The sequence below is a fragment of the Electrophorus electricus genome, chromosome 9, assembly GCF_013358815.1.
Source record: "Electrophorus electricus isolate fEleEle1 chromosome 9, fEleEle1.pri, whole genome shotgun sequence".
Taxonomy (NCBI): domain Eukaryota; kingdom Metazoa; phylum Chordata; class Actinopteri; order Gymnotiformes; family Gymnotidae; genus Electrophorus; species Electrophorus electricus.
The window spans coordinates 4,424,993-4,446,347 of record NC_049543.1 but is presented as its reverse complement, the minus strand read 5'-3'; the positions used below and the strand labels follow the sequence as shown (position 1 = coordinate 4,446,347).

Here is a 21,355-nt window from a genome sequence, read left to right as displayed (position 1 = left end):
GACTAGAGCATATAATAAGGAACATGGTAAGAGTGAACAACTGTGATACCTACTGGTGTTGTTCAGCCAGTCTGGCCAAGCAGGTCCAGTAGGTGGTCATGCAGCCAGAGAGATTTCTGTGTCCCTGCATGCTCTGTGAGAACTGCCTCTATCCAGCCTGCAGTCAGTCCTATCAGTGGGCATGCTTAAGTCATCCCGCCACGCTCATGCCATTCTGCAAATAACATCAAGCTTAGCAGAGGAGCCAGAATTACTGGGCCATATCATTTCCTAATGGCAAGCATGAAAATGTAGGTCTCCTCATAGTTCAGTGTACAGACGACGCATGTATTTGACAGATGGAAGAGTAATGGTTATTCCACTGTAAATAATTATGTTATTAAATGTTAACTGGATTGCACTTTAGGCCTATAATCACAGCCAGCATAAATTGCTTTGTCAACTGTATGCAAACAAAAGAACACCAATCCCAGCAAGGTAGTCTTTATTAGCTGGGAGCGTATTAGGACTATCTAGGAGACATTCTCAATCCACTACAGGTGAGTGCACCAACAAGTATGCTACATGGTATACAGGGTCAGCAGACTGATCACTGGATTGGTAAGATGGTATATGGATATATGGCTAAATGCCACACACTCATATTTGCAGGTGATATGGTATATGGTACTATCCACGTAAGATGTGACCACTACTGTGTGACAAAATCCTACAAAAAGTGTAAACCTTGTTTCAAACAGATTTTCCTACATCTTGGACAGAGTCAGCTTTTTTCTTCTGACAGCTACAGTGTCACGGATCTTCAAGCAGGCAACCATCTGCTGTTGTTTGGCAATGCTAGCTTTCTGAGCAATCTGCAAACAGAAACATAGCAGAGGATTTCAACTTGATTGAATCAAACCAGATAAAACTGGGGGATCTGGGGCTTTGTCTGACCTCCTTGTCTAGTGCTGTGGGATCAGGGCCACACCACACTCAAAGACAGCACAATGGAACAGGCCTCGGGGTACTTGGATGCTGAGAAACAGACAGACTTCAATACTGCTCTGAATCAGGGTCATTTGCAGCCACCTCTTATGGTACTTTGTAACCTCAAACTACATGTGCATGCAAAGTAGGAAATGCAATGTCGGCAAAGTGAAAAGTTGCAAAGGGTTTGCAGGAATTCACATATGGGGATGCCATCCAATCACACATCATTAAGTACTTACTTTTCAAACCAGCATGGGGCTTAGGTTTATCAAACTGCCCAGAAATTTCAGCAAAGGGATTTACTTTAAAAGCATCCAAGTAGTGGCGCTTTCCCTGTCCCTCCATGTATATACACTGCCCACATTAGGGAAGTGAAAATCTTGCTCCAGATACAATCTTGCTGCAGAGTAATCTAAAATTACTCATTGAACTCATCACTCTTTGAAAATGGTGTTGGAACATAACACTTTTTTATTATTACATTCATAACACTCTCATTTATGACTTTAATGGAAATCCAAGTGCTGGTCTTGGCTGGTTTATTCTGTTAAAGATAAAATAACTCCTCTAACTGTACATTTCCTCACAGGGTAAATGGTAATATTCTCAAGCATGGTCAGATTTTACAGGACACGGTGCGAACGCAGAAAGGTTATGATGGTTGCTTGCAGGGAAGGTAGTTTTCCCAAACTGATCACTTGCTTATATAACTTAAAGGGATAGTAACATCCTCTCTGATAGTTCACAGCTCCTTAGAACAATTAGTCGTGAAAGTGAATCATGGTATGCATGAGCATCAAGTGCTTTCCATGCAAAAGTGGGAACACAAAAGCCTGTTACTTACTAATATAATCAAAGAAAGAAGGTTTTGAACAGCTGCACAGGTGCTAAGTGGACAGGAAGATACTTAAGTGAAACTAATACCAACCTTTCACTGAAGAGTTTTTATTTCTACATATTACTTGGTAAGCAGTGATTTCACACGTTGAGATTTTGAGTCAGACTTTGACTCGTTCTCTGTGATTGTAGACTTCCCATTCTCTGTGATTGTAGACTTAAAAAAGAAACTGATCTGTTTTGCAAGAGCAAAACCAAAAAGAAACAAACAGAAAACACAAAAGAGAGATATTTTCTGCAAAAACAATTGCTGCATTTGTAATTAGTTTAATGTAGGGTAAGAGCCTCATAGAGTATCATGATCAAAAGATTGCCTAACTGCTATGAATCATTGTCTACACACATCACTGACTCTGAAAGCCACTGATAGTGACCCCCCCCCCCATACACACACCCCAGAAGCCTAATTATGAAACACATCAAACATTCAATGGGTGCATCACAAACTGGCTGCTGAGTCTAATGCATTTCAAAGGGAATAAAGTTATCGTTGGGAAAATCACTAAACGTTTGGAGAACAATGATCAGCAGCATGCTCCTCACAGCTAATAACAGTCTGAAAGGATTGTTTGAGCTATGTACACAAATGTTTTCCAAAATTGTGTTTTTCAACAAGAAATTAGAACATTATTAGAATTATGAGAATCTCATCATGCACTCATATATATATATATATATATATATATATATATATATATATATGTATATATATATATATATATAGAGAGAGAGAGAGAGAGAGAGAGAGAGAGAGAGAGAGAGAGGTCCTCCATCAGCTGTGTGTGTGTATGTATATATATATATATATATATATATATATATATATATATATATATATATATATATATATATATATATATATATATATATATATATATATATATCGCCAGCTATGCAGAGAAACCTCCGGAAAACAGTACTGGTAAAATAATTTACCGTTGTAGGTATAAAAAAATATCCACAATTTCTGGTTATTTTCATGACTTTCGCTCATTAAAAGAACAAACAGCCGTGAACGTGCTCCTTCTAAAGATTCCACTGATCATTTCCATGAAAAAATGCAAGTCATTCAGAATCTGACACATGAAACACGTCAAATTACTGCTTGTTATAGCATTAAAAATATATTTTGGTTGAACATCAAAATGAAATGAAACACGTTAATGTTCATACAGCTTCGTTGTTGCTTTTTTTTTACAAAGTAGTGACAATTTGTACTGCTTGATTGCTCAGATATTCATTTTTTGACTGGGGTTACATTTACAGTTCCATGTATTTGGGTAGTGTAGACGTCATGCATTTTTATAGCCTGTGTACAGGACTTTCCGCATGCACCCATTTAGTGAAAATGCAAGCGCTACCCCAGTTCTTATTTATTTGTATCGTTTAGTTTGTTTGTCCTTTCAGTCAATTAAAGAACAACTCCAGCTGAACGAGATACGACGAGTCCTTCTAGAGCTCTCGTGTACTTGCAGACAGTGACTCCATTTGTTGTTTAAGTACCTTTTGTAAAGTAGTTACATCCATCACATGTGGTGTCTCGTTTTTGGAATTTCATGGACTGATACGTCAGACCACCTTAAGATAATAAATAAACAAACATCACTGACGTCATCTCCGCCGGTCGCGGTTTCTTTTTTCTTTTCTGCGCATGCGCAGTTGGTCCTGTCACACTGAACTCAGCTCCAGTTGCAGTCCCACTCGCACCTCTCTGTCACACACGCAATAATCTTGTGATAGAGTGGCAGAAGTCTCTCTTAATGTCTGATTGTAGTGGCAATCAACATTAATACAACCGCTGAACTTCATTTGGACTGGAACATACTACGAAGGTGCTGTGGACTATTTTTCATCTGCGCAAACAACCCAGTAGCCCATAAAGTTGTTAGCTAGCGAGATAGCTAAGTGGCCAAGATGGCGGTAATGTGTATGCTTCAGACTTTTTAAAGCGTAGCCAATAAAGTGTTTTTACGGCAGCACATGAAATTTATTTCATCGCATTACACGGAATCTCTGTTAAGCTGTTGTAAATGTAGCGTTTAGGATAATGTCATCACTGTTAGACTGAGCGAAACCAATTTCTTTCTGCTAACTAGCTAAGCTAGCTAACGTTAGCTGTGATTGAAACGTAGGCTTTCGGTCGTTAACCTACGCAGAATGTTGTCCAAACACGAGAATGAAAGTCAGTTTAAAGTGTTTATTGTTGTTCATATAAATGTCAGTTGTCGTGTGTGTTAGTTAATACGAGAACGATTGGTGACTGAAGTCTAGATAGGGAACTGTAACGACGATAAACGCACAACAATCACGTTGTCAATAACTAGCTAGCTAGCGTTAAATGCAACCTGCACGTCCTGCATTGTTTAGAATAGATTCAAGGTTCACCATGAGGCTAACTAGCTTAGCGGTTAGCCAACTTAGTCTTGTATTCCCAAGCATACTCGCATATCCACCGGGGCAGTCGTCCGTTTGCATACAAGCTGTGTTCTGTTAAGCTTATTGCCGACACTGACATCACCTCTCATAACTAGATATTTTATGTTTTTGCCTAGGCACTCCATGTTGACACAGCAGGGCCTTAGAATACACTGTGAGAATACCCGTAGTACTGCTCTCTGCCTAGCACTGCCATGGCCAAGGACCAGACAAATGTGATAGACCTCCTCCCACTTTTGGAGTCCACAGATTTACATGAACTGGAGCAGGTCAGAAGTCTGTTACAGGAGAACCTTAGCACAGGTTTGCCACCTTGCCACTCTCCCCTTCTTTCTTTGAATTTATGATTTATAGACAATTCCACATGGTACTTTTTATTTCAGCTTTACTTGCATATTGAACTCTGTAATAGAATCTTATTTGTTTTGCCCATCAATTTGTTTGTTAGATAAAGGGTATGTGCTTCTCAATGGCCTTGTGGATTATTATTTGGACACGAGCTCTCCTCAGGCTGCGGACATCTTGTCATCGGTCAGAGAGCCTCATGACAAGGTGAGGAAACTATGGAGGAATGAGCATGCACTGTATGATGGTGTCATGCGCCCCCAACTCTGCAGTCATGGCCTTGTGCTAAATAATTATGTGGCTTTTTCTTTTTCCTTAAGCACCTTTTGGACAAGATGAATGAATGTCTGGCCAAGCCAGGCTGCAGGCTGCCCACACTCACCCTCCTGGGCCACGTCGTTCGCAGACAGCCGCCCTGGATCCACAGGATCGCGCGCTTCCCGCTGCTCACATCGCTGCTCAAATGCCTCAAGGTACTGAGCAAAAGGCCAGTGGAGTGCAACTAACTGTCCGGGGGGGGGGGGGGGCGTCGTGAATGGGTTCACCCGTGTGATGAGAGAAATTAGGTTGTAGTCATGTCTGATTTGAGTTTGGGTTTTTTTTATTACTGAGTCGATAAGCATCATGTAATGATGTAATCATCTAATGATTTCTCCCTGTTGCTGCGCCTACAGTCCGAGTCAGATGTTCTGGTTCTCATAACTGGCGTGCTGGTGTTGATCGTCCTCCTGCCTGTGATACCGCAGACTGGCAAACAGCTTCCCTTTGAATGTTTCGACATCTTCGGACGACTGGCTGCTTGGAATCAGAGAAACCCAGGTAGTTTACAATAATGCTCCCTTTACAGTAATAATGTAAATAACAATAGTGTTACAATAATGTAAATAACAGAACTGTAGCTAAAAGGCTAGTGCTATTTTATGTTATTTCCCCTGCTTGTGGGGGGGGACAAATGTGTCCTTCCATAATGCTGAGTACATGGCCACCATTAACACTTTGAAGAACACTTCAGCCTTCTTACTAATCCCCATTGTAATAAAGATTTTTTTTCCCCAATTGGATTATATAAAAACTACAAAAATCAAAATAATGAATCATGCAAGGTAAGCTTAAAAAAAAAAGGGTGGGGATGGTTTTTTTTCGCATGTTTTGTTGTTTTGGCATATTACCCAGCTCAGGTTCCATCAGAGCTAGAACCTTTATATTTTTAAAGGGTGTTATTAATAACGAGAACCTGCTCCTTTTTGATGACTTTTTTTTTTGTGTCTGGAAATTGTATTTAGGTCATAGTACTTTAATGACTCTTTTGACATGTGTCCTCTAGGCCATGCTCAGGGAGTATATGCAGTTCATCTCCATGCCAGCGTGTACTCACTTTTCCACCGCCTTTACGGCATGTACCCCTGCAACTTTGTGTCCTACCTGCGGGCACACTACAGTATGAAGGAGAACGTAGACACTTTTGAGGAGGTGGTTAAGGTGATGCCACAGCTCTGTATTGGCAATAGGCTCTTATGTTCCTTAGTGATGTGTGTTTAATTTCTGCAAAGGTTTCATTGCTGACTGTACGTCAGTGCATGTCACTGTCTGGCCCTCTGGGTTGGACCTAAGCTTTTTATTGTTGATAAATGACAACTAAGCAGCAGCTCATATGATCATTTATTGGTTGTTTTTCAACAAGCCAATGCTGCAACATGTGCGGATACATCCAGAGCTTGTCACTGGAACCAAAGACTGCGAGCTGGATCCGATAAGGGGAGTCTCGCCGAACTCCATGTACAGTTGATATATTGATCCACTGATGTGTGTGTGTGTGTATATATAATATATAATTATATGCAATGTTTCAGGTGGAAGAGGTTTGAAACCCACGACATTGTTATTGAATGTGCCAAAGTATCCCTGGACCCGAAGGAGGCGTCTTGTGAGGAGGGATACTCGTTCCTGCCTGAATACATGCCATGGGGTGCTGTCAACTGTAGCAGGTCCTACTCGGACTTCCGCAGCCCGGGTTAGAGTACATTAAACTTGTTCGCTTCTTCGGAAGGCTCAGAAACTTCTTTGGAGGTCAAATTCAAACACCTTTATGAACCTGTGACCCCTTCTGTTTGTTTCTTGAGTCAGTTCCCTCACAAATCGAACATGAATGTCTGTTTTGCCTTCTGACTGCTCTGTTTGTGTACCTCTTTATAGGAAGTTCCTCTCTCACATCAATGACCACAGTTCATCAGTCTCTCTCCCTTTACTTACCACATCTCACAGTCACCCAGGACACAGGTCTCAGCCCACAGACACACAGACTACAGGTGACTGGTCTCACCAATTAGTACCTGCATGTTTTCAGCATGAACTGTGTAAATAGCACATAAGCTACTGCAAGCAAAGAATGAAATCAACAACAAAACCCTTAGACAAGGTACACAGTATCTGCTTGGTGCATCTGATGGCCACTTTTGTCCAATGTGATTGCAGGGTTTTGAGGCAACGCCCTCAGGGATGAAGGAGGTCACATGGAGCCCATCCTCTGTCTGCGGGTTAAGCACCCCTCCCAGCTCCAGAGGAATGTCCCCCACCACCGTCACCGATCTCTCACACAGTGCCTCGCACCTCTCGGGACGGGTCCCCAGCACGCCAGGTCAGCTGGGCACATTTTGCATCATGGAGTTAATGGTCAGCTTCGTTGTGTTGAGGTCTTCATTGTTTGAGAGGTCTTGGTCAGCTCTCCCAGTGCCGCCTTTTTCACCAGTGCTGTTTGTCATGAATGCCTGTGTTTGGGCCCGTTTGTGCTGACACCAAGTTTGCTGGAGCATAAGGCTGTAATGTGTCACATGTAACGAGTAACGTGTCTGCCACAGTGGATGGAAAATCCGCCTCCACACCCTCAGGGTCTTCTCCCCTCCCCTCGCTCACGGAGGAGCTCGAGCACACTGTCCAGCCTACCAGCACTACCCTTCCTCCTGTAAAGGTGAAAGACTACCCTGAACAGTACACGCTCAAAACCATTTGGGGAAACGGAATGGAATTTGCATGTCACTGCTTTCTGTTTTTCTTTTCATCTTCATTTTTGTCCAATCCCTGAACCACAAACTTGCTCAGGCAAATCAGGAGCCAATCAAAGAGCTTAAACAAGACACATCCACATGTATCATCAGCAAAGGTGAGTGCATGTAATGACTTCAGTTTTAAAGCTAGTTGGTTTTATTGTGATTTCACCTGGTCATGGTCATGCGGAGTCTTTTATTGATCAGTAAATCCCTTCATCTTAAATTTGGCAACAAAGGTCACATCTGTCGCTCAGTGTAAAAAGCTTGTTGTGCTTCCTGCTGTTTCAGGTGGAGCAGGTGATGCTCTGAGTCCTGTACTGTTGACTGAGCTCCCTGACTTTGTGAAGACAGAGAAGGAGAGAGAGGAAGGTAATGTTGGAAATAATACGTTTTATCCTTGTGACTGTATAATTCTGTGCTTAGACAGATTAGGAAATGAATATTGAGTAGTAATTATTATATTTGTTCTTGACCATTTTTTGCACACCAGAGGCCATCACAGAGGAGTTGCTGACACTAACCCGGGGCGATCTCAGCCCACTCCCCATACTCGGACTGGATTCCTCCTGTGTGGCCCCTGATGCTCCCTTCCCCTCCAACCCCTGCCAGGACACCCTTCCTCCCAATATGGCCTCCACTCCTGACAGAGCTGCGGGCAGCCCTAAAGGCGCAAACCATCAACCTCACTGGTCCCTCTGGCCTGGGTTCACGCCCATCGAGAGCTCCCTGAGCCCCAACGCAGCGGAGGACGCCTCAGCCGAGCTGTCGAAGGGCTTCTTTCCATACGAGCCCCTGTTTGACCTGGCCCTGCCCAAGCTGGCCTCTCTGTTTGTGGGCAGGAGGACAGCAGAGGCCCGGCGGAAGGCCGAGGGCGAGAGGGAGCAGCGAGGAGAGCTGGAAGGTGAAGATCTGTCCGCCACGTCCCCCCTGGAGGTGCTCGATCGTCTCATCCAGCAAGGTCAAGAGCTCCACGAGAAAGTTTCAAAGAGGTGAGCTGTAACGCTGGAGTCATTTTTCATTTTAAAAAAAAACCAAAAAAAACCTACTTTTTGTATGATAATACTTTTATATTTTGATTGCCATCCATATGGAATTGGTTAACGTTGCGTTAGTCACTGAGGACGCCACTATGGGTTACGCTTTAGGGAGGATTGGCAGTGCCGAAGAGGCTGTGCTTTGGGTTTAACGTCAGCAATTAATTAAGGAAGAGTTTGGCTACGTGGGAACAGGTGGTTTTAAAAGTGAGCTTGGAGGGGGAGGAACTGGGAGCCTTTCAGAGGTGTCATGGGCTCAACGCTGAAGAAGGGAGGTGAAGACACCTCCTGACGACCCCTGTGACGAGCTTGCACGGTACTTGAACAAAAGGTGTGGCCCATGTAAAACCTGAAGGGTTTAGCAGAGGGTATTTGACATCTCATCCTGTGTGTATTAGGGAGGATGTGTAGAGGAGCAGGAAAGGCTCAGGCAGGCTTGGAGGATTTCCAGCTAAAACTGGAAACACACTATCGTTTTCTGCCCTTAACATTTTACCCTGAAATCACCTGATGTACATGGGCTTAATTCAATGAAGGCAGCTCCTGGTCTGATGACCGCCGTGATATTCGTCACCTCATCCTGGGTATAATTAAGTTTGCACCCCAAATTCCATCACAGAGAAGTTGCTGGCACTAATTCTTCTGAATTGTGAGGTCTTTGTAACAATGTTCAGGCAAAGATGTCTACGAGAAAGGTCTGAAAGGTCTGTTGTTGTCTTTCAGATCCACATCTTTGTCAAATCAATCAGCTGAGCTACACTCTGGAGGTAAACGTCAATGCAATAAAGGAAAAGGTATTTAGTCATCTAATTTGCATAGACTCCACCCACAGTTGAGAAGGCTGTCCTTCAAGCTGTCCTTGGGATCCTTTCGTGCCTGTCTGTATACATATCTCTTTTTTTTCTTTTTTTTAGCCATTGTCTGACTTAAAATATCAGTGTATTTATATGTTACTCTTCTCCTACTTTCTACTCTTGAAATGTTTTACATTTACCCTTTTCTTAAATGTTAAATAGTTCCAAAGTAATATCAGCTCATATCTGTTCATAGCAAGAGGGTTTTTCCACAGAACTAGGCAGTGAGGGTCATGCAGTGGCATGTTGGTGGCGACGAGGCCGTGGTACAGAGCGCTATGGGGTGTGCGTGTGTCGTTGCGTGCGGGCTGGGCCGTGGTACAGAGCGCTGTGGGTTGTGTGTGCGTGTGTCGTTGCGTGCGGGCTGGGCCGTGGTACAGAGCGCTGTGGGTTGTGTGCGCGTGTGTCGTTGCGTGCGGGCTGGGCCGTCGTACAGAGCGCTGTGGGTTGTGTGTGCGTGTGTCGTTGCGTGCGGGCTGGGCCGTGGTACAGAGCGCTGTGGGGTGTGTGTGTTGCAGGCGTGGGCCCCGGGGCACTGGACGAGCAGGAGCTCCTGCGCAGTCAGCTCCTGCTGCTGCACGGACAGCTGCTCTACGAGAGGCACAAGCGGGAGCAGCACGCCGTGCGCAACCGCCGTCTGCTCCGCCGTGTCATCAATGCTACGGCGCTCGAGGAGCAGAACACCTCCATGGTAAAGGAGCTCAGTGTTACAGATGCTTTTTAATGGAAGGCTGACACCTTTCATCTTCCTGTATTTTTTACGTTTTTGATGTGGGATCATTAATGTTTCGGAAGTGAAATTTGCTTATTTGGGGTGGGCGTCATATCACAGAATCATCTTTGATAAACATTTGTACAAGCATAATTTTGAATGCTCTGCCTGTTAGAATAGTCTTAACAATTGGACATGTGACCACTTAAACAAAGCTGCCGTTTTCCTAAATGCTAGTTTTCTGTCTCTCTCTCTCTCTCTCTCTCTCTCTCTCGCTCTGTCTTTTTGTGTGTGTGTGTGTGTGTCTGTGTGTAGAAAGCCCAGCTCCGCCTGCAGGAGATGGAAAATCAGGCTCTGCGCGTGAGCCTGCAGGAGGAGCAGCAGCGCTCCAAGCAAGTGCAGCAGGATGCCGACGCCCGCGTGCAGAAACTCCACGACCAGCTGCATCACCTCCAGCAGGAGAGGAACGACTACTACACCCAGACTCAGGAGCTACAGGTCAGCCCACGGCACACCAAGCTTTGGCTTGGAACAGAGATGGAGGCTGATGTATGGGGGGGATGTTTGGTCACTGATAGTTAAACAGTTGTATGTAGATGTATTCAATGTGTTGTACACAAGGTCCAGGTTAGATTTTCCACGCTCCCTTTAACTGGGGCATGATGACACAGTTGCCAATCATTTACATTAACTGTTCAGTTATCTTCTGTTCAGTGATTACAAAAAAACAGACTGGAATTGTATTTGAGTGCTGGAGTTAAATAACATTTACACAGAGTGCTGATCATTTTGGAGCTAGTTAATAAGTAAACAGATTCGAAGAGTGACAATTGGGAATTAGCTTGGCTTCAGTTGTGTAACGTCTCATTACAGGAATATATAGGAATGTACTGTTGTTAATTATTTCTGAAAGAAACCTTTCTGTACTTTTGGCAGTCTGTTTGAATGCATAGAAGTGTCTCGTGTTTTGCTGCTTTCTCAGCGGGACTTGCAGGAGAGCCAGAAGAACATGGGCAAGTTGGAGGCGAAGCTGCAGAGAGCCAATAACAAAGTGTGCAATGCAGGACACCTGCTCAGCCAGCTGTCCATCAAGGTTAGCTGCAGCAGGCCTGCAGGCTGAAACCCCGCCCTGTGTACAGACACGGTGCACAAACTACTCCTGCGTTTACATGGTCACTTTTGTAAGAGCGCTTCATTTTCTTTGTCTTGCACACACCCCAGCTCGAGAACACTGAATGCATGGAGCAGCAGGTGTCCTTCTTGAACAAACAGCTGTTACTGCTAGGGGAGGCCAACAGAATGTGTGTGCAGGAGGTCCAGCAGCTAGGACCTGAGGCACACAAGGTAAGTGTGCGACTCTGTACATGCTGGACCTGATGCTGGACCTAAACTGACCATGTTCATTCCATCAGTAAAATATCAGCGAAATATTAATGTGCACTCTGAGGTGTAGGTATTTGCTGTCTGTTAGAACTGGAATGAACAAATTCCAAGTATCTGATGTCATGTTTATATCCAGGTGTCTGCAGTAGTAAGCTAATTTGACAAATCTCCACCAAAACGCTTCTTTTCTTTTATTCGCCTTGTCATCGTAGGATCGCATAAGGTAAAATATGCTGGGAAATGTAGGTCTCATGGCAGCAATAATAACATGCTGTGAAAGAGTGGTAAAATGCCATAAACATTAAAAATAAATCTAAATAAAGAAAATGAGTTCTGTCAAAATATATGCACCTTAAAAGGATTCAATGTACATCCTGTGTACAGTGCATAAAGTACCAGATGTAAAGATGTGACATTGAGGAAGTGCAAATATGCAGATGTAATCAAAATGCAAATGTGGCGATGTGCCTCACTGGTGTACCTCGGTGTCCAATGCACCTGCTTTGATGTACAGACAGTCCACTGAAACATCAGTACTGTGCAAATATTCAAAATAAAGACTGGATATGCATGGGTGGATATGAAGAAAAAATATGGCCATGATGGTGACAGTAATAATAACGTGAGTGCAGCTGTCTGGCAGAGGCTAGCGAAAGTACCGTAGCGGGGAAGAGGACTGTCCATGTTAGGTGGACGAGGTGTTGTACACCATCCTAGGTGCTTTTTAACTGCTTTGTCTTGCATTTGCGGGTGGGTTTATGGCGCTAGGAGCTGAAGATGCTCCAGGCATGTTCTGCTCGAGAGTGTGAGCGGTTCAGGCAGAGCTCTGTTCAGCAGAGCCAGAAGCTGGAGGCAGCTCAGCAGCGCATCATCGAACTGGAGGCACAGCTCGCCAAGAAAGAGCACCTCATCCTGGAGCAGAAGAAACTGCTGGAAAACGTCAAAAGCCAGGCCAAGTACACACATCTAAACAGACCCTACACTGCCACTGGGCAGTGGTAGCTCAGTGGTTAAGGTACTTGACTTGTAATCAGAAGGTTGCTGGTTCAAGCCCCACCACTGGCAAGTTGCCACTGTTGGGCCCCTGAGCAAGGCCCTTAACCCTCAATTGCTCAAGTGGCTTTGGATAAAAGTGTCAGCTAAATGCCATAAATGTAAATGCTTGCAGCTATGGAATTTCTGTAGTACATGTGCAACTCCTTTCCCCAAACTATTAACTTGTTTCTGTTTATGAATAAGTAAATTCCCGCTGGTGGTCTGTTAGAAACATGCACTTGCATGTTTTTTCTCTAGGGGGGAGTTGCAGGCTTCAGAGAACAGGTATCTGGCTCAGAAGCACATGACTCAGGCGCTGCAGTCAGAACTGCTCCAGATGTATAGCCAGCTAGAGATCAACAATATATCTAACACTACACCAGCAGGCAGTGCTGAGCACACCGGCTCCCCTAACCAGAGGTGAGGAGTTTAAAATCTCTCTTCTTTCTTAGTTGCAAGGTGATAACAAGGGACCGTATACTAACTGTCATTGCAAACAGGTCAAAGTATGTCTGAGAGGCAGCTGCAAGAGAAAACTTTTAATATAATATGTAATGTGAAACATGCTTAATAATTTAACTTAAGCAGATTCCCAACTGTATTTATATCAGGTCCAATGGCAACAATCCAGGGCCAGCCCAAGCTCCTGAGCCAGGCACAAGAGAGCAGAGTTTGTACATGTGTGTCAACGGCGACCTTTGGTCTGGCTCTCTACCTCCCACTGCATTGATCAATGGCAGTCAGGAAGAAGACCTGTCTGTCCTTTCCCGCAACTCCTCACTGGCTGTCGACTCCTACCCCAGTGCCCGCAGCTTCCTGGGAATGCACAACCAAGAGCTTGTGAAAAAGCGGAAGAGCCAGTGTGAGGAGGAGCTGGCACCACTGGGCTGCCCCTACCGAGGCCTGCAGGACCAGAGCTCAGAGCCTGCAGAAAACCCCCCGCCCAGGCTGGGCAGGGAGGGCCCAGCGACCCAGGCCACCGAGCCCGCTGAGCGGCCTGAGCCCCGGACCGCGGATCGGCACAGGGCCCGGGCTTACAACATCCACCGGCGGAGGCAGCAGGACCTGCGGATCATGGACTACAATGAGGCCCTCCAGGAGCAGACTTAGGGAACCTTGGAAGGTTGAGTTAGTAGGACTCGTGCTGTAGACCTGCTTGTAACACTAGACAGGGTGAGGAAGAGACCTTTTGAAATCTGCAGCTCCTTTTAACAAAAGGGTGGACTGCATTGTTTTAGTTCATTTTAAAAGCTCTATTCTATTATGAAAATGGCCAAATGAGACATGTATATACTGAGGGCTTTAAAGCTACTGTCACTATGTTTTAGGAGGAGATTCTGTTTTGACCTGTAGTACCGCTGGGCTGCCCCTACCGCAGCCTGCAGGACCTACAGAACACCCCCCCCCCCGCCCCCGCCCCCGCCCAGATTTTCACATTTCACATTTCTCGTAGAGTAACCCTATTGCACTAAATTGGATAATGTGATGCAGTTCAGCTCCAAGAGCATGATGATTGTAGCTTTAACCAATCCATCCACTTTTAAACAGTCTTGTAATCACCACACTGATTTCACACTATGAAATCAGAGCACTTTGTGAATGCAAAAAATAAGGTAGTGTTAAGAAATTTTCCACTTCACTTATTGGCTAACCATTTGGTTTATTGCTGCATTAGAATTTGTTGATAGGCGCTTTGGCTCTAGACATGTCTGAGTTTGGCAGTGGTGTGTTTGGATTGTGATTTGGCCCTCGTGTTTTTTTTTTTTCCAGCAAGCGTACCATCTCAGTTATTGCGTTTGGTTCTGTAAGCGCCCGATTCAGTTATGTTCACTTTCAAATTAATTCAGGATAAAGGGGACTTTGATGGTTAGAGGAAGCACATGAAAATACCATTAATTACCAAAAGCTTCTCTTGAATTAATTTACAGCACAAGGCGAAGAGCAATAACGTAGCAATTTGAGTTTGTTTTCCCCTTGTGGATTGGGCACTGAATAGTTTTGGCAACATCAAGTCAAACCCAGACAGTCTGATAAAACTGTGAAAGGAAAAAAATCAGTTGTGTAAGATGGTTAGTGCAGAATAAACAAGAAAAGTTATAGATTTTGTTGAAAAAGATAGCCAGGTGTGTGTATGCTGCCATACTTTATATGCTTGCCCACGGAGGAAAAGAAGCAAGTGTTAAATGTAGGTTTTATTTTTACGAATTCAGTTTAATACTGGGATTACCTAGCCCAGTCACCAGTGCAATATGTCTTTTTAGAATTACAATTAAAGCCAGCTCAAAAGCATGGAGGATGTAAAATCACGCAGGTGTTGTGGTTGCTTGGCAAGTCTCGTTGGAGACTTGCACCGCACAGGCTATGCTGCTGTTCAGTTCATCCTGCAAAGACAGTAGTGACTCAGCTTTAGAAGCTCCACCCTATTTAGAGAAAGGAGTCTGGGCTGTTTGATTGTACAGTTAGCACAGCTGGATGGAACACTGTCGCTGCTTGGAATGAATGTGAAATGTGAATGTTCTGTGGTAACAGCGTACAGACTACAGCGATATCTGATAGCTGAATTCTAAGATCATGAATGGGTTAATGCCAGTTTTGTTTTATTTCATTCTCTGTTGAATATTGCAGAAACATTGTGAGCAGGAGAGGAGCTTGAATGAATAGATTTATAATTGCCAAAGCAAAAGCATTTCCCCTAATAGCCAATACACGGGCTCCTCACGATGGCTTGCACTTCAGATCCATGGTCTTTATTTTTAAGACAAAAGAAAAGTCAGTCCTGAGGCATGACTTCGGTTCAAAATGTGAAACCAGAAAATGTGGAATACTTCTCAGTATAACACAGTTCTAACCTGTAACTGAGGGGAAGACCTCAAGGTTTACAGTGATGAGGATAATATGAACATTATAAACTGTTCATCCTTAGCCTTGGACTTGAAAGGGTTTTCCATGGTGAGTTAGTAGGGTAATTTTGTTCAGGAGACTCACCGACCCAAACCTGCTCTCCATGGACAAAAAGTATATGCCAACAGTATAATTGCACCTTCTTACAATTACAAATCTTGCATCATATATTTCATTTTAATGAAATGTATCCATAAACATTGTTGCTGCTTGTTTTGTGAGCAAAAGCCCTCCCAGACATTTGTGATTTATATAGTTCACAAAATGCCTTAATAAAAACAGGACATCTCTCCCCAGAAGCCAAATTCCAACAGATTTTACAACAATGGTACAATTTGACAGTAATCTGGAGTGGAGTCAGATGCCCTCAGGGACTCTGTTCAAAAAAGTATTGATTCTGAATACACAGACAAAAGGTATTCTTCTTGTTAAGCTATGATCAAGAAAATAAAAATATATGTTTTGCATGTTTTGCCTGCATTGCTCCATTTCTTTCTTAACCGATGATTTACAGCACACTTCCCAGTTATGCTGTGACAGATCAGAAACATTTAAGCACCTAACTAAAAAAAAAAGTGACTCAGCAGGTTACATAATACATCCATAATGCCAGTGAAGAGCATTTTAGAAAATTTTGAATGTCCTTGCGTGGACTGGTGGCTTCCAGGCAGGTGTCCCTGTATGCCAGGTTCCTGTACGTACGGCATGTCTGGGTCTAGTGGATGCACTAGCTACTTTCCTACTCTGCTCTGCACAAATGTTCTCTACTTTGCTGGCTACTGTTTGCCGGAGAGGCCCGTTAGTGGCGGTAATTGAGGGCAATGGGACGCTAGCTCCCGTCAGCGCGAAGCTGGCCACGAGAGGGTGATGTGGAACCAAAAATAAGTAACAGCTTATCCAAACCTTACATGAACTACATAAAGAGGGAGGTCATAAAAGTGCAAATTGTGTACAATCATATCTGTAGTGAATTTTTTTGCTAGCTGGACTCTCTGCTTCAGTTCTTCCATTAAACAGATTGTCACATAACTGCCAGTGTTTGGCTGATGTTAGAGCTATAGGGATGACATGCTTCTTGCAGGTGTCTAGAGCTTCACTGGAGAAGCTTTGGGTGGATGCTGAGCACTCGAGGAGTTTAAACTCAGTCTCGAGGTCGGCTATGATCACCAGAAAGAGCAGGAAGATTGGCCTCTCTGTGGCATTACTGCAATGGTGGGTCATATACCGTTGTACCTACATGCAAAGAATGTTTTGAACTGATTACAAACTGATTGTTCACGTAAACCCCAGTGACTAAGTGATAGGTCTGTAAGTTTAAAAAATGCACAATATAGTAAATATAGCTAGTAAATATAGCGGCAAGTGGCAGTTCCGGGTTCAAGCATGATCTGCGGTGTTTATCTTTGCAAAGATAAACTGGGAGACCTCTGTGAGCAGAGACGCAGTGGCAGCCTGATGGCTGTTTGATGATTTGAATCAGCTCTTCAGGAGTGAGCTGTGCCCCATTGTCTTTCCTCCTTAATTCCAAGAGTTTCTGTCCTGCAGGTGTTTGGGTGATGAATGGTAACATGAAGTATGAGTCTGGGTGGACAGTGATTTGTAAGCAGAGTGATGTAAGGTGCTGAATATGGCAGAGATCCAGACACGGCTGGCTTACGTGTGCTGTGTGCGCCAGCTTGAGTCAGTCAAGGAGAGTGAATACTGCGAGTACAGTATTCGGGACTCTAGACTTCGGCAAGTTCGACGAGATTGCCGTGAGTTGTTGCCCCGCCCCCTGGACTCCTGCTCCCCCGCCCCAAATTTATGGTTGATCCCTCCACATTTCCACTCCCCCACTTTCATAGGATGTGGGCTACCAGCATGGGAAGACGGTGTTCGACGTGTGGTGCCGTAGTGGTGTGGTGGAGAAGATGCTGAAGGACCGACACCAAGAGGAGTTCCACAAGAGCAGGAGCAGGAATGTGAGGCACTGCAGGTTCTCCTTCACAGCTTGGCATGGATCCAGCTGACTCCACTACACCCTGCAACATTTGGCACATAGAACAGCTGATAACCTAACCAGAACTACGTTATGTTTACATTGTACAAATAGGCTAGAGCCTACCACCAACTAAATCATGAAACAAGGTGAAACTTACACAGCTTTTCTCTCTGAATTGATCTTTGAATGGTCTTTTATGCAGGTGGTGACATGTCCAAACGCCTCGTTCACAGACCTGGCTGAGATAGTGTCCCGCATAGAGCCAGTGAAGCAGGCCAATGCAGGAACTGTGCATTCCTGCCATAATGCAATACTGAACCAAGGATCAACTGCTGCATGTATATACACACACAAACAAAACACAACACTTACAGCATTACTGTGTCATTTCTTTGAGTACAAACATAATCTGTTCAACCACAGAAGACTTTGTGGTCAGGATTCAAATTTCTTTTTTCTAATGCAAGCCTTTCAAAACAATTTTCATATAACATTTTTGGAAGTCTCCTTTTGTTGTGTTTATGTCCATGACCATGTTGAAGAGATAAATAGTATTGAATTTCACTTCAATGAAATGAAGCCTATTTCATTTGCTTCACTTAACTTGGATAACTGAAGGATTGCGGTCTCCCCCACCCCTTCACAGCTGACCTGTACAAACATTAAAGTAAGTAAGTTTAGAATAGCCTGATGTGGGGTGGGTTTGTAAAGATAAGACTGAAAAAGGAGCAGGAAGTCAGGCTGCAGTCAGTGCAGTAGAATTGGAGATCCGTGCTAGTTTACATTTAGTCTTCTGGATGTGATGCATCCTGCCAGGGTGTGAGCCAAACACACACGATTCAAGATACTTGAGCTAAACCAATAAAAGGAATATATGAATGTATGAAAATGTACAAAACAAAAAGGGTCTAGTACCAAACTACCCTTCACTCCTGCCAAGAAACAAATATTATATTAGAATGTCCAAAAGAAAGGCAACAGATGAGTTTAAAAACCATGGAAACTACACCCCCTTCCCCCATTTTGTGAAGTTGTGGTCAAGGCTGGGTCACAGTACCACTATTAAATGCCGCACTGCCATACCTACCAATCCCTTACACATGCACCTGACTGTGTGGTCATTTGGTATATTACAATAACAATTGCCGTAGTCTGTACCATAGAGAGTATTAAACAATATGTAGCTGGTTACATTGGTGGATGCATCATGTTACTGATTATGACAATGCATGAACATGCCAGGTTCCATTCATCACAGCCACCAAGAATTCTGCATCTCCAGGGCGGGTGTTGCCTACCACTGCCAGTCACCATGCTGAAGTGATGAGGCTTGTCATATTTACTGATGACAACTCCATTTGAGTCAGTCTGGGTTTCAAACTGAAATTGAAAGGTTAATGTTGACATTTCAACAGTACATCAAACACTAAATCTAAATGATTCATTGTTATAATTATTTTTGGTTCAATATTACACAGCACTTTAGGAGGACTTCTGCATGGATTCATCTGAAGTTATCAAAAAAGCTATTTGAGTTATTAGCCAATTAAAGAACAGACAGGAGCATACAGTAATTAGTAATGTATCAGGAAAGTTTAGTAAAGCAAAGAGACTCCTCGTGGTAATAAAACTGATTATTTAATTCACATCAGTTAAAAATGTAATGAGCTTGCCCATGTATCATTCAGTTCAAATTTACTTGTATAGTACTTTTCATTACAGGTGTCATCACAAACCAGCTGTACAGACATCAGAGTCCAATTACAAGGCAACATTAGTAAAGAAATACTCCTTTCAGAACTTGAAGAAACCTTGAGAGCAACCAAGACTCAAGTGCATCCCATCCTCTGGATATCACAATACAAAAAAGCAATGGGAGTTAGAAGCCAATTTAAGAAAACATGGGCGCATACAGTAATTAGTAACGTATTAGGAAAGATAGATAGATAGCTTAGTCATTAAACAGAAAGCTTAAGATTAATCAGAAGAGACCAATGTGTGAGCATCTAGTAATGTGAGGTCACCTAAAAAGAGTGGCAATCAGAATTAAGTCCATCACGGACAGTGAAACTGTTGTAGTTGGAGTGCACAGAGGACACAGTCACCAGACCAGACAGAATAAAGCTGCTGCTGATGGTCTAATTACTAAAATCTCTGATCCAGTCTTTTAGTTTCTTCAGCAGGGTGAGTGATCATACAGGTGAGGCCTTTGTTTTCAGGCACAGCAGCAGTGTCTCTCACATGCAGGTGACTGCACTTTGTGGTCAGGATACAGATTTCTTTTTCTTTTTTAATGCAAGCCTTTCAAAACAATTTTCATATAATATTTTTGGAAGTCTCCTTTTGTTGTGTTTATGTCCATGACTTTGTTGAACAGATAAATAGTACTGGATTTCAACAAAGGATCGTTATTTGTAGTTGACTGTAAAAGTATTGTAGTTTCATTATTAACAGACATTGTGGAAAATATAGCCTGGTCATCTTAGCGACGTTATCTACCGGGTCGCGTGGTGGGGCTGATATTTAACCATCTTACTTAATCTGGGCATATTTAACTGTTTCCTGTACTGTCAATATGTTCGTTTAGCCACGTGGTCCTAAATTTATCATGGAACTAACAACGGCTTCCATCACAGAAATAGAATGTGTTGTTGAAACTAAACTGATTACAGTATACACATGCTGAAGGCATGCTGCTTGTGCTTGCTGTGTAGAAAATGGAGAAACGTCTGGTGTTCCAGAAAGCTGCGATAAATCTGGTGCTCTCTAAAATGGCCAAGGCTAAGAAGCTGGTGGAGCAGAACCAACAGAATTTAGAGGTAGTGGAGCTCCAGCACACCCAGATCAAGTTCAATGGCTACAGCAGAGGATTGGAGAGGTGAGCCCTGAATAGAGCTACGCACAAATCCATACACAAAGCTATAGACAGAACTATATGACATGCAGTCTACATGGAGCATATACAAAAAAAGCTATACAGAAAGTTACCCACACACAGCACCAAAATGTCATTCTGACATTTACTGGAAAACATGAGTCAGGTGTGTGATGGGCTGCCTGACCTGATCTGATCTGATCATAACAGATAAAGCTGATAAAATGAACACTCCCTCTAATGTTAGCAATGATCTCAGCATTTTGTTGCCTGCTGGAGAGTGAAGCAAGGTCAGTCAAGGGATAACATAGTACAGTCATATATATACCATATGACATAATATACTGTGTGAAGGAGCTTAGTCTTGCAGCAACTCATCCGATATAGCGAAGCCCAGCAGAGTGTAGATAAGAGCACGGGGAGCAATACTGCACGCTGCTTTTTTGCTTCCTTATGTGAACGGAGAGCTATTACCCACTGCCTCCATTTGCAGACACATATCAATCTGCCATCACTCATGCAGACAGTGATTGAGTTGCACTGAGCCATCCTGGTGATCTCCAGCCTGTTTCTGGGATTGACATCATCCGTTCCCATAATCAGTTCCCTCTCCAACTCATTCAGCACACAAGTGGATGCAGGCACCAGGCAGCCCCTCCATGGGCGGACATTAGCAGTGGTTGTAGTGGTTTACTGTTCAGAGAGAGGCCGAGAGCCCACGCTGCACTGATACCTGCAGGCGGGGTGAGTGGGCGGGGCTGTAGCAGCAAGACGCAGTGTACTGGAACTCTCCTCATGGCCAAGCCCTGATCAACATCATAGTTGATCCATATTGAGATGCATGCCTGTGCTACTTTTGCCCCTTCCACCTCCAGAATTTCATACA

At 43.7% G+C, this 21,355-nt stretch overlaps 2 protein-coding genes across 3 annotated transcripts; one reads left to right on the top strand and one right to left on the bottom strand.

Annotated features, from left to right (window-relative positions):
• Nucleotides 1-3,542: 3,542 nt before the first annotated feature.
• On the top strand, nucleotides 3,543-14,108 carry tsc1a (TSC complex subunit 1a). Of its 2 annotated transcripts, none has more exons than XM_035529884.1 (22): nucleotides 3,543-3,701; nucleotides 4,422-4,608; nucleotides 4,754-4,857; nucleotides 4,971-5,123; nucleotides 5,325-5,469; nucleotides 5,975-6,129; nucleotides 6,332-6,405; nucleotides 6,501-6,661; nucleotides 6,844-6,956; nucleotides 7,123-7,285; nucleotides 7,506-7,615; nucleotides 7,747-7,807; nucleotides 7,983-8,063; nucleotides 8,185-8,683; nucleotides 9,452-9,495; nucleotides 10,101-10,273; nucleotides 10,610-10,792; nucleotides 11,277-11,387; nucleotides 11,516-11,638; nucleotides 12,446-12,633; nucleotides 12,971-13,132; nucleotides 13,324-14,108. In XM_035529884.1, exons 2-22 carry the CDS (start codon nucleotides 4,500-4,502, stop codon nucleotides 13,820-13,822), a joined length of 3,411 nt encoding a protein of 1,136 aa, XP_035385777.1. In that variant the 5' UTR covers nucleotides 3,543-3,701; nucleotides 4,422-4,499; the 3' UTR covers nucleotides 13,823-14,108. The 2 variants fall into 2 exon arrangements, with proteins under 2 accessions (XP_035385777.1, XP_035385776.1); XM_035529883.1 differs by having other exon boundaries at nucleotides 9,452-9,522.
• Nucleotides 14,109-15,980: 1,872 nt separating this feature from the next.
• spaca9 (sperm acrosome associated 9) lies at nucleotides 15,981-17,183 on the bottom strand. The gene is made up of 4 exons (XM_035529994.1): nucleotides 17,055-17,183; nucleotides 16,686-16,846; nucleotides 16,316-16,463; nucleotides 15,981-15,989 (listed from the first exon to the last, which is right to left on the bottom strand). Exons 1-4 carry the CDS (start codon nucleotides 17,181-17,183, stop codon nucleotides 15,981-15,983), a joined length of 447 nt encoding a protein of 148 aa, XP_035385887.1.
• Nucleotides 17,184-21,355: the final 4,172 nt, after the last annotated feature.